This window comes from Opisthorchis viverrini, assembly GCF_000715545.1.
Source record: "Opisthorchis viverrini unplaced genomic scaffold opera_v5_64, whole genome shotgun sequence".
NCBI lineage: Eukaryota > Metazoa > Platyhelminthes > Trematoda > Opisthorchiida > Opisthorchiidae > Opisthorchis > Opisthorchis viverrini.
Genome location: NW_008751720.1, coordinates 1,167,259 through 1,180,510, shown reverse-complemented (window position 1 = coordinate 1,180,510; position 13,252 = coordinate 1,167,259). Strand labels below are relative to the sequence as shown.

Sequence of the window (13,252 nt, the reverse complement as noted above, 5' to 3'; positions counted from 1 at the left end):
ATATATATACATATGCAATATTAGTGTTCCCAGTTCCTTTTCTGTCGCGGGCATTTCAACTCCGAAGTGTAACGGGTGGTAATTTAATCGGTACATACTAAAATCTTACTTTTTCGTTTGTTTTGCGCAGCCCCCCGATATCAGATCGTCGCGGGCATTTTCACTCCGAAGTGTAACGGGTGGTAATTTAATCGGTACATACTAAAATCTTACTTTTTCGTTTGTTTTGCGCAGCCCCCCGAATATCAGATCGCCTTATGGGTCCCCGTCCTTTGACCCGGGTACTCGAAGCACTCCAGCTTTCCATCAGTCTTTGCGGTTTGTTGGAAGCCCCCGCCCTCCAGCTGCAGCTTCTTTCAACGCACCTCCCGCCCATTTTATGCCTTACCCGTGCGCAAGCCCTGTTGATCAGTCCTCCGGTTATCCATCTATTTACAACTCCCCGATGTGCCCGCCAAGCTTCCGTTCCAACTATTCTCAGAACAGCATCGCGACTCCGTCTTATATGTCTGCTCGCGAGCAGCTCAACAACTCGATGGATGCTACTCCAAGTAGTTTCCGTGGTGGCAGGAGCTCTTTCCTATCTTCTAGACATGACCGCAGTACTTCGAGTCCTCATGTGGGTTGGATTACCCGTGCCCTGTCAGATCCATGGGCTGATATTATCCCAAAACAGGCACCAGAAACCGGTTATTGTCTGGTTTCCAGACCGTTGGCTCAGCGCCATACGGTTTTATTCGCACCACGGCAGCTTCGTCGCAAAGCTGGTGAGGAGCCAGTAGATGAAACGAGCCTTGATCCAAAACGAATGTCGCTTGAAGAATTTGATGGTGTGATCGATGGGGACTCGCTGCCTTGTTTTTCAGAGCTCACGAATTCGAATGCAGAATGATGTTGGATGGAGTATTTTTTACAGACTAACTTTGTTTTTCACGTTCCTCCTGAATCCTGTCGAATTATCGTACGCCAACTGTACAAATCGTCATCCTGATGAAAAGGGATTTTTGCACTTTCCCATTAAATATTCGTGCTGACAGGCCGTTCGGAAAGACCTAGCTGTCGGTAGAATGTTGTTTTTTTTATAGAATTCACGATAAATCGTGCAGACCTGTCCTGTGCTGACTCATTTTAATTTGGACGTCGAACCGTTTCTAAACTCTTGCTCGTAAGACAAATTAGAAAGAATATTATTGAAATGGTCAAACTGAAATGTTATTCAGGAGAAGACACCCGAAGGAAGCACGAGGGCTTGAATACTGCCAGGTTGCCCAAGCCTACACAGAAGAAGTCAAGATGCAGAGGCCGGGTTCGAACCACGGACCTGCTCTGTTCTGCAGGCGGACTAGCTTTGGGGGCTGGTTCTGAGGGTAAGTTACTGTGAGCGACTTGTCTGTTGACAGCGGAAGTACTTGGGACACAGTAAAAGTGGCCTAGATTTGTCTTATTGGCTGCTGTCGAAAAGCATCTTGACAAGTAATAAAATTAGTATTAATCATTCAGCTGTAACATCCTTCCGGTGCCTAGCTGCTATTCCACCTGAAGAAAGCACCCAGGCTGGAATACTGCCAGGTTGCTCAGCCCTAGACAGGAGCAGTCGAGATGCTGAGGTTGCTGTCGAACGATGGACCTTCAGGTCAGTAGTTTTGCGCATCAACCACTGAGCTGTCTCGAGCCCAAGTAGAACAACGGTTGCCTCAGATACGTTGGTGGTGGTGGTGGCCCGTGATCTGCTTCTTGTGTACAACGGTTGCCTCAGATACGTTGGTGGTGATGGCCCGTGATCTGCTTCTTGTGCACGACGTGGACGATGTAGTAGGACGTGGAATATGCGAACGGACTCACAAATGCTCGCGGACGCCGTCTGTCGAAGGCGTTTTGATCAATTCGAAGGGAAGCAACACGACTGGGGCGCCGGCAGAAAAATTTGGGACTCGAAGAGGTACCAGTACGGATCACATCATGAGGTGCCCCTGTATTGCAACCGGGATGCTGGGAGCAGCCGATTGCAGATGCGTACACCGCAGTTCCATGTTATGGCTAACAGCAGCACGTAGAGGCAAATGCGGCGTCAAGCGAGATGGCAAATATCACCACATGCTGTTGCTGCCCGGATGGGAATCCACCCCTTCGTCCGTCGCCTATTGAACTGGTCTTGGTAAACAGCCGGTTCGTTTGGGAAGTTTCCTCTTTGCCTAAACAACATTTACCAGACGTACCATCATCTGACGAAATTTTACTGGACTTCTCGGGTTCCGCTCACCAACTACTGCAACTGTGCAGGAGCTCACCGTTTTTTTCATTTGGAGTTGATGCCCACAGGTTTCTGTGAGGTCCTAACTGCAGGTCATTGATGAGGCGAAGAGACTAATGGGGCGACTGATGGGCAAATATGTCACGTCTGATTTCGAATGTATGACTCAATATGTCTCAGTATAATACCTGAAAACGCGGGTCTTTGAACTTTTAGTACAACCCTCGGTTAGAGGAGGAGATACAGCAACTTTTGAACAGACAAAATTGTCCTTTTTTTGGGATCAGCACTTCTCAGGTATGCGTCGGTTGGAGAGGGCTCAGTTTCTGGGACAAGGTACTTGTATGGTACACAAGCATGTCAAATATATGCGAAAAATTTGCCAGCCGTTTCCGAATCATGGTCTATTAGCTCTACGGCAAAAGATCGTTATTTTTACTTACTGGTCGTAAACTGTGGGTAGCTTGTTTCCTCAGCTAACTGCACGTGACCACTGTCTCGCTGCGTATGTGGTGCGTCGTGTTAGATATCAGTAGTGTTGAGAGAGAACTTGCCAAACGTTGCAAACACAAAACAGACGTTCTGAGACGAGACTCTAATCTATTAGAAGTGGATTCTACGTTGATTCACCGCGCATCCCTGATTAATTAGTGGATATCGTTTGCTCACTTCATTAATGACTCTCTCGTATGACTTACACCATGTACCAGAAGTTGTTTTGAACCGGACTCTAAAAGGACATTAGTTCGTGCCGATGGGAATTTCGATTTCCCCACAATATCGGTTGACGTCCTCCATAGCTCATCTGTTGAACTATTCGCCAAGGAAGCCCTGCCCCATGACTCCACTCTTTTCATTTCCATTACGCTTGGCAGAGTCCCTATTTCGACACATTGATCGCAGAGCCCCGTCTTCTCTATATCACGTCGACAATGTACGCCGAAAATATGCATGTTCTAAGGTTAAAAATCGGTCAAGCTTAGAAAATGGTGTTATATATGTATATAATAACCGAATCCTGATTAAAGCAGTCTGTCTACTCGTCAGTACTAGTCGGACTAGTTATTTGCAATTTATCAACCGTATTTTGAGACTATCTTAAGATCTTCATGTCAATTGTCCTTGAATCGGACCATTGATGAAGGCCAACCGACAGCCTGCTACCTGCATCACCTCGGCTGTGACCAAACGGTCATTCGGGTTTCTTCGTTGGCTGAAAACCGGTTGGTACTGAGCACCTTGAGCTGCTGTGAACTCGTGACCTGCTGGGTTTTCCAGTTTGGTTTATCTCAACTAAATGTACAACCTAAAGGTCCAGAACACTCTGTTCTCCGGGCAGTGTTCACATAGAAGACGTCTCTGCCACTTTGTTGGAGACCAACAGGAGTGAAATCAGTTTTGAGAATGACAGTGTACGAGTAGGTATGGGGAAATGGAACTAGGCGTTGTTTCTAGTCCCATCACATCCGCATGTTTTGGGGGCGAGATGGCCCAAGTGGTTAGAACGCGAATTTACTGACCGGAATGTCCGTGATTCGAATCCGACCTCTGCCTTTCGACTTCCCCTGTCTAGGCTTGGGCAATCTGGCAGTATCCCAGCCCTCGTGCTTCCTTCGGGTGGCATATCAGATAGGCACCGGAAGGCGCTACAGCTGAACGCTTTCTTTTTCTTTTTCCGCATGTTTTGGCCTAATTTCGTTCTGTGCCCGAAGGCACTTACCAACCGTATTTTCTTTTCTTTCTGTGAATGGATAGCTGGTATCCAGAGTAAGAGCAGCGCGGCAACAACTGTGTGCGATTCGTCTTCCCCATCAGATCGCGTGGAGTGAGGTAGTTCATAAGAAGGTTTGTGACGTGTCAACTGTATTTGAGAGCGCTTGTGAACAAAACTGATACACTTGCAAAGGGGGAATCGTATTGCTGCAAGATAAAATGGATAGTTGGGGAACACAAGTGAGTAACCGAGAGGTATGAACCAACCAGTCACATTAAGAAATTAAGTAATTTAATTAACGTAGAATATCACCAATAAGGATGCAGCAGATAGTGAAATACACTTATTTCCAAACAAATTCGCTTTTGCGGGAGACTCATCTGGAACCCCTTTCTGAATCTCCCGTTTATGATGTTTTCAAGCAGCGCATTCGGTTGCTTGAAAACATCGTAAACGAGAGATTGAACTGGGTTCCAGGTGAGTCTCCCGCAAAGCCAAATTTGTTTGCAAATGAGTGTGTTTCGCTAATTTCGTGCAATTTGGGTTCAGGTAGAACATAGGTAGCAACCTTATGAGTAGTGTTCTACGTCTATAGATGCAGCAAATACTTCGACAACCGATGGCGCCATTCTCTGGGGGGTCATCACATAATCTCGAGGTTTTCATCAACCCTATGAATAGCGTGAACACCAGGTTGTACACAGCCGGCGAGTTGTACTTTTTGGCAGGTCACCTTGGTGTTAACAGGAAAAACAACGGAACCTATAGTCTACGCACGTTTAACCATGACATGAAGAAAAGGTCGGGAACCACGCCCATCCGACGAGTCCCAAGAAGTACGAAACCGCTCATGCTGTACCGAACACCCTCAATACACCAATAATAAATAATCATGCGTAACTAATTTACAACCATGGGAAAGAATTCCTAGTAAATAGGGAATAAAGAAGTGAAGAGCAGGAACTCAAAAAACCAGGTGTGTATCCCAACGAAAACGATCCACAACATTGTAGAGACACGTTGGAAAAGAAACAAGGTAAAATGAATTTGAGAATCACGTTGAAGAAAGACGCCATTAGATACATTATGAAAATCGAATGCAGTGTATTCAGTCAGGATCAGAGTGGGGTGAGATGAGAGACGAATAAGTACGTTTTTCTCGGGGTGTTTAGTTTGAACAGTGGCGTGTGCTAATAGCAAGCCAGGTAAAGCACGCTCACTCCCAGGAAGATCAATCACCTCAAACAAACGGGCTGAATAAGTGTTCAAACGGTGGTCTAAGAGGGTTGAAGTTAAGAAATCTCTCGTCACTCGAGTGCCTAGTGTACGTTCAAATGTATATAGCTGGTGATTTGGAGATTGGCAGATAAAAAATATGAGTCACAGTACGATACGAGATCAAATACCGATCAATTACCTTGTTTAGTCATCCGCTGTTGTGGAAATACACATATGATCAATTATTAAGAAACGTAAGTTGAAAATCTTCAATTCTGTTCAGTGGAACTGTAAATGAAATTCCATTATCTGTAAACTTGAAACCGACAGAGATTCATCAGTTCCCACCTATTGTCTGCCGACAATGAACACGGAACGCTCTTTAGATCCGGGGACATTTTGACATTGACAGAATGTATATTTTCAAAGTCGTTTAGTGAGACAGAAAGAATACTACATTCGGAACAATCGTTTGAGGATCAGTTTCTTGTGACTGATCATTATAACTCCAAGTTTCTTAAGTTATCAAGCCTGGGTGCTGTATGTGCTCCGGTTGTCCGTACTGGTTCGGCTTTTTGAGTGAAGTCATCCCAGCTTTTTTAAGACCGGTTCCTCAAGAATAGCGAAACCGGTGGCGGGCGCTCCCAGGGTTTTAAGCTGTCCCGTGAGTAGTGTTCTGTGGTACCTCAAGAGTGCACTAAGTGAAAGATAAAGATTCAGTTGAGGAGTGTTAACTAACTGAATTTGTAACTGAGTTTAATTAGCCTCATCCTTTGCTTTAGAATTTTCGTGTACCACACCGCGATGTACCCTGACGAAGCTAGAACGTCCAATCAGCTTCACGTTGGTGTGCTTTTAGGGTACAAAAATAATCGAGGCTTGTTGGACAAGATCATTTTGACACATGAACATGCTTGAACGTACGGGCAACTCAGATGGAATTGAGACTTCCGTTTACGTTGATGAGGCAATCCGTCCTTGTACACTGATATCAGCTCACAAGCCATTTACAGAATCTGGCAGGGCGTTTTCACCGGACGAATCAATTGAACTTCTCCAGACCACCTTTGTCTCATTTCGCTCTTCAAACTGTTCAGCAAGCATATTGTTTTGTTTATAGCTTCATCACATGGCGGAGTTTGCTGGTTGTGCTAGAAATGCAGCTGATTTTATGAAATGTAGCTTACTGGTGGTTAGTAAGTAGTATTGGAGCCTCATGGATGCTTTCGCACAATGTACAATTCAGTTCATTCCCTCTCCTAGTTTTCAGACCGTAACGGCAGGCTAACTTAGTAAATGGGAACCCAAATTTACACAGTTGCACGTATTCTCCTTGAAAATTTCTAAAACTCAACAACAAAGCCGATCTCATTCTTTGCCTTGTCGTTCTCCACAGTATTCAGTGTATCCATATTTTAATGTGGTTTTTATTCCGAGCTACCCTATTTCTCGAAAATCTCAGATTTTTCAGTCAAGCTCCTAATTCAAGCTTTCTTCCGCCTCAAGACAACTGGGAATTACTAACTCGCAACAGTTTCGTCCCGTCATAAAATGTCAAATTTTCGGTGAAGCTGAAAGTGATGAGGCGAGTGTACACAACTAGCTTGGAAGCTATGAGCAACCGCCCGATAAGACAACGAGCATGTCAGGATAATGAGCAAAGACTCACGATTCAACGCGACTGGGGGTAGAGAAAATAACATTTCAGGTTATTCCATCAAATTCGCATCAAACTAAAACTGTGGAAGTCTTTACCCACAATGTTTGTTGTGCTCTTATTAGTTGTATCCAAAACCCGTGTTCGCACGTCGCAATGCACCCAGAAGAAAACGGAACGGAATCCGAAGAGTTCTCAGAGTTGACATCTAGCATATGGGCTGCTGGTGGGCAGCTCCTTTGAAAAACATCAACTGAAGGTCAGCTGGGATGATTCACCGGGATGAAATGGACCCGCTTTTATCGATTTCGGCCGATACATCTTTGAGTGTGGGTTAGAATACTCCAAATAGGTCCCGTCACTATAGCCATATTTGGTGCTTCTTGTCACAAACCTCAAAGTCGTGCCTAATCCGGGTGTGATAACGAACTTAACGGATTGTATTCCAACATTAGGATAGAAAAATCACTAACGAAATAATCTGCAGGTAGGCCACCAACACCCATGTGGTAACCTAACAGCCACCGACATTCGTCTACCACCACAGTTTCAAGGAATCAAGCATAGACGGAATAGAATGACTGGTCTTACCCAAGACGCCGTTCAACTCTTTGGTCACTGGAATTTAAAGGAATCGACAGATGTTTTGTCAGAATGTTCCGCAAGTGGACTGGCAAACGGACAAATGAGTTGTGAAGGGAAGCGAACCTCACCGCAAGCACCCATATAAACTGGAGCCAATCCTTCTTGCTCGGCTGAAATATAGCCCAATTTCTCATGTAGGTCAACAAGTCGGGAATGAAGAGTAGTATTTTGAAACCAGTCGTGGAAACCAGTTTACGGACCTCTCAGGTAACTCATAGGTTGCCACCTGGACGCCAGCCCCACAAAAAACAAGACTTTTCCCACCTTATTTCTCACTGAAGTCAGTAGATGGTGATGGGCCTTCCGCCTGTTGACATTTCGTTTCATATGAACCGACAAGATTCCCTCGGAAGAATTACTGATGGGTTGTCGAAACCTGAAAGTCCGTATGGCACAGATCCATCTTTCACTGTTGCTCTCACATCTAAGTTTAGGAGCGTGTGACACCTCTTGTAACGAGAAAGCAATCAAGTCATATGCACTTGATGTAATGGTTGTTGGCCCTGAACCCACTTGTACCTTTACGAAAATACCACATTTCAATTTACTTGTGTGTGTCAAGCGTATGCAAGCATCTCACTTAGCTGGTATTCGCAGTTTCACCAAAATTTCTGACGGCGTTCGAAAATCACCAGAAGGAATTTATACAATGACTGGAACTGGCGAGCGAAACGTCAATTTTGTGTGTTGTATCATTCATGCGGACACGTGTCACCTTGGTAACCCATACCCTTACTCTACTTTTTGCGTTGGATGATCATGCAGACGAATGAATTTGATACACTGTCGAATGTTCTTAATCATACAGAAAGACACAATGCGTTTTGCTTTTTATACAGGCAACTTTATGTACCGCCAGGCAGTCACCACTTACCGAATTTACTTTGAACTTTCTCTGTGGAGAGTGCAAATCAGAAATTGTCGGATGCTACTCAATATTTTTCAGTAGTCTGTTATTTTAAATATTTTTCTCTCAATGGGCTTGGTTGGTACAGAGAGCTTCTGGAATACAAATCGAAACCGTCTTTTCATTTTAGACTCTTCACCTTCAATTACGTAGCCTCTGTACGGACACCCTACCTATTACTCATTTTGTGAATCTCCTTCAGCTACGCTGAGGTACTGTGAGTGGGTCTCAGTTTCGCCATTTTTGGGGTCACTAACTGTAGTTAGTACCCAGAATTCCACCAAGCGTGTAGTGTTCTGAACAAGAACTTTCTTCTACCACACAATTAATTTCGTGTGGGGGAAATACTTCGGGAATTCGAATCTTATTCCCACTAAACTATGAGGCAACCTTTGTAGCTTTACCCCTTTCTTGCTGTTGGTAACTTTTGCCGTGATCTTTTCTGTTTACTAAACCGGGTGGGAAAAGGAGATTTCGGTTCTTTACACGCACTTGCTCGCGTCCACCGTACACCCACACAAGTACTTGCAGACACACACGCACACCCTTGAAACGGCACGGCCAATCGGGTAGTTAATCATTCAGTTTGATCGTCGCTGATGTTTGAATTCACTGGCTAAATGATCACAGTTTATTAAGACGTAAACCTTTCTCGTATGTTGTACGGACGTACAGCTATGGGTTGAATAGAATAAACCTGTCCAGTTGAGAGCCGAACAATAGGAATCTAGATTTATAAACCAGGTATGCGAAGAAGCACTTTTATACACAGTGGAGACGTTACGTTCTAGTCAATTTGGACTGCGCATCTGGTACCTTGACCTGAGGTCTACTACAATTTGATGAGTAGCATAACAGGGAAATTGGTTTCGTTTTCGAATTGCATCTAAAAAATTTAGACATTTGTTAGAACCGTTCTCATTCGTAACGGAGTACTCATCTCGACATATTTCCGAATGGATGTTGCCTCCAGGGCAAATTATATTTCGCCGGCTATCACTAAGCATTCCTCACGGTGAGGTAATTGATTCTGTTATGAAGCCTTTGGAAGGGTCTTTTGTCACCTGGCCACTTTGGTATTCGAAAAAGGTGTTGATGGGCCTTTTTGGGTTGTCTTTGAGAGAGTCTCATCCACGCTTAGTTCAGTTGGCTGATATTTCAAATTGACCATATTTTCTCCGCCATTCTTGCGCTCTGCCTGTAGCAGACAGTTATTAGAAGGGTAGACTGAAACTGTACAAATTTTGTCCTACAGTTTCATCGTTGCCAGCGTCGTTGTAGCCAATCATGCTCGTGGATATCAATATAGTTGTAATGAACCCCGATTAAGCACACTGCACAACGTCTTACGCAGTAAAGTGAAAAAATAGAAAGAATAGGTGAGAACTTCTAAGGCAAGATACCTAAATTCATCAAGGGCGTTGAATCTAGCAAGTGGGGGGGGGTGGAATGATCGACCCAGCGACTTTTGAAAACTTCACAAAAGTCAAGGTCAGCATAGGAAACTTGACCAGACAAAGCGATTGTCTATGAAGCCGGTTTCATTAAATCGTTTACAGGGTTTCCAACATCGTTCCAGGAGAATCACGCGAGCTTGAACCAATAAAGTACGAAGAATTCGCGGGGCTTTATTTGACAACTGTCGACTTTAGCTCGTTTGATATGTGATGAGTTATTTCTGTGAACCTTATTTCTTCGATTGAAATTCTCCAACCAGCTCGGTACAGGCCTCATCTGTTGCCGAACTGGTTCGTATTCATCACCTATTATTCTATTGCACAAAATTTAACTTCAAAATGCCATAACCAGTTAACATCTGTTACGCAACTCCGACGTCGACGTTGAATGGGCCGATGTGAGAAAACGCAACGTGAGATTGGTTTTGGTGCAAATGCTACAGAGTGCTTCGCTTCTTTCTGTTTCACGTCCCTGAATATATATTAGCTTGCTTTAAACTCACGAGAGCCATAGTTTTTGCCTGTAAGCGAAAGTGTTTAGGAGAGCCACAAAGTGTTATGATTGTAAGGGTACTCAGTTGGTTTGAATGCAGATTTGAACAACGGGAAAATGAAGAATTATTCTTTAACAGCCAAAACAAACTATTACCGACCTCTGTCATTGCTTACAGTTCTGATGCAACCCACAACCTCAGGGGCCATGTTTGTTCTATCAAATCGGCACTCTCAATCACTAAAGGACAATGTCCAACTGCATGCACACGAGTGTCAGCACTCTTGCGTTAAAAGCAGCGGCTATTTACTGCCTGACTGCCTGACTGACTAACCAACTAACTAAATAACTACTAAGCAACCCAACTAACTAACTAACTAACTAACTAACTAACTAACTAACTAACTAACTAACTAACTAACTAACTAACTAACTAACTAACTAACTAACTAACTAACTAACTAACTAACTAACTAACTAACTAACTAACTAACTAACTAACTAACTAACTAACTAACTAAGTAACTAGCTAACTAACTGACTGACTGACTAACCAACTAAATAAATAAATAAACAAAAAATGAATAAATAAATAGATAACTAGCTAACTTCCAATTAGCACGATTATGGCTTCCGTCGCTAACTGAGACCAGGTCAGAGCAGCATGGTCTATGAGTATTCGACACAAGGTAGTCTGGCGGTCCACATTAACCCAGGGGGACAAATACAACATGTTTTTAACGTTGGTTGGAATTAAATGGAGAATAGGAGACTGGGACTGAGGATTTATGTTTCCGATCTAATCTTTGTTAAACAAGTTCAAAACTGCAACGAGACATTGTACACTACCAATGAGACTTACCCCATACTGTAAGGAAATTAAGACATTTAGAACTCATCGACAATTGAGAAACAAACATCTTCAGTTGAGAAATCCTCTTAGTTGCTTTCAAAACGAAGCTTTGTTTGTGGTGGGCAAGAACAGGTTAATGTCTTGGGGTAGACAAGAGTTCTGTCGTTACGCGCAGCGTGTACCCATGAGTCTGGCACTTCCTTGGAGGGATTTTTTTTATCTGGACCATCTATAAGAAAGTCGGAAATCATGATGTACAGCTTTTCAGGGTTCGGATTGCACACCGTATCGTGGGTGATGCAAGGCATTGTTGCAGTTTCCGCAGAACAGAGTCCTTTTAGGAGTTCTCCCCTAATATGATTTGATGCACTTCTGCTCACTAAACAAGCGGAAAGACATGAAACATTGATGAGGCCATGAACACACTAATGGGCATATTTCAGAGAGCTACATCATGGATAGTTGTCGTGCTTTTTCGCCTACTAGCCAGCAGCGCTTAGTTTACTGATTCATTTTTAGGCTTATGTGAGGACGAACGCGTTTGCAAAGTGTCGGTCGTAAAATATGCAGTGTAGTGACTTGTAGTGACTACTGAACGATTGCCAGTAGCTGGAATGTGTCGAATTTTCCTCCTCATTCCATCTCCCTGTCGAATATGGCCGCGTGGCTGTGACTGGCCTTTCAAGGAGTCCAAAGTGGTTTTGCAGTGAATCGCGCTAGTCTTTTCGATGCCAGTGATGAGACTAATTTGTGGTATTCATTCACAGAAACTGACGTGGCCGCAACAACGAATATTAGGTTAGTATATCCCAACGAAACCTAGCAATGCCTCTATAGCTCCCCCAAAACAGGGTCCAAAACTGGTATACAGACTTAGATGGGCAACAAGCTCACACGTGGCTTTAGAAGCTGTCTGGAAAGATGCTTCAAGGAATTCTTTACTGAAGGAGTACTGTGACCTTGCCTTCTTCAACACCCATTACTGCAAGCGTTCTCATCAAGCTACCCAGATGTACGGCTCATCAACTTTTAGTTGGTCTTTTCTGCCTAAGTGGATTTATCAGACATATCGACCATGTCATCAGCAGGTGGATTCATCACATGACCTCAGGACAGAATAGTTCATTTCGTCCAGTATTCTAGAAGCGCGTACAATGTTGAATGACGGTTTAAATCCGGCTGAAACACCCTTTCGGTGCCTAGCTGTCATGCCACCCGAAGGGAGCACGGGAGCTGGAATATCGCCAGGTTGCCAAAGTCTAGAGAAGGGGAGTCGAGAGGTAGACGTCGGGTTCGAACCACAGAACTTATGATCAGTAAATTCGCGCTCTAAGCACTGAGGCATGCGGCCGGTCAAATGAATTTTGAACCAGGTCTAAAATGTTTCGACATAAACATCTACATCCATCGCCCACAAACCAGAATTATTTGTGTTCATTTATGCACAAAGCGTCAAGCTACATTTGACAAACACGGAGTTCAAACATTGTGCCATAAATATTGTTTTACACTGATATGACAAAGTCGAGGTAATTTGATGACAGAAAGTCAATCGATATACACTCTGAAGTATTGGTTGAAACTTTGCTCGAACACTCGTGATGTAGAACGGCTTGTGCGCACTTCTTTATTATGTACTAGTATGATACCACCTAATGAATCAAAGACTACGAAAAATGGAAGCCTCAAATTCACAGTTTCCAGAAATTGACACTTACCATTTCCTTTAAGTTTATCCTTCACATCTTCCAGATCCTCTTTGACCTCTTCAATGTCATCGTGGATTTCATCGAGAGCAGCCGATATCGATTTCGTGTTGCCTAAGTAACAAGGAAGGCAAGGAATTGATGCGATAAGCGAATTCTGCAATTACTCTAAGTCGAAACCTGAACGAATTTCAGAAAATAGTGAGACATCCGTCCGAGTGATTACGGCTAAACAAGATCACACTGATTCTAATGTATAATGTGCCAGTCGGGGTTGGTGTCAGTTCGTCCGAGTGATTACGGCTAAACAAGATCACACTGATTCTAATGTATAATGTGCCAGTCGGGGTT

At 43.8% G+C, this 13,252-nt stretch overlaps 2 protein-coding genes across 2 annotated transcripts in view; one reads left to right on the top strand and one right to left on the bottom strand.

Moving 5' to 3' along the window:
* T265_04096 (hypothetical protein) overlaps positions 1 to 892 on the top strand; it is a gene marked incomplete at both ends in the record, with an annotated part of 6,996 nt that extends 6,104 nt beyond the window's left edge. Inside the window, one exon of the mRNA XM_009168742.1 lies at positions 250 to 892. Coding sequence (XP_009167006.1) covers positions 250 to 892 — 643 coding nt within the window. The remainder of the gene's footprint in view (positions 1 to 249) is intronic.
* A 2,797-nt stretch (positions 893 to 3,689) lies between these two features.
* On the bottom strand, positions 3,690 to 12,570 carry T265_04095 (hypothetical protein; the record flags this gene model as incomplete). The annotated part of the gene is made up of 2 exons (XM_009168741.1): positions 3,690 to 4,112; positions 12,349 to 12,570. 2 exons carry the CDS (start codon positions 12,538 to 12,540, stop codon positions 3,690 to 3,692), a joined length of 615 nt encoding a protein of 204 aa, XP_009167005.1.
* Positions 12,571 to 13,252: the final 682 nt, after the last annotated feature.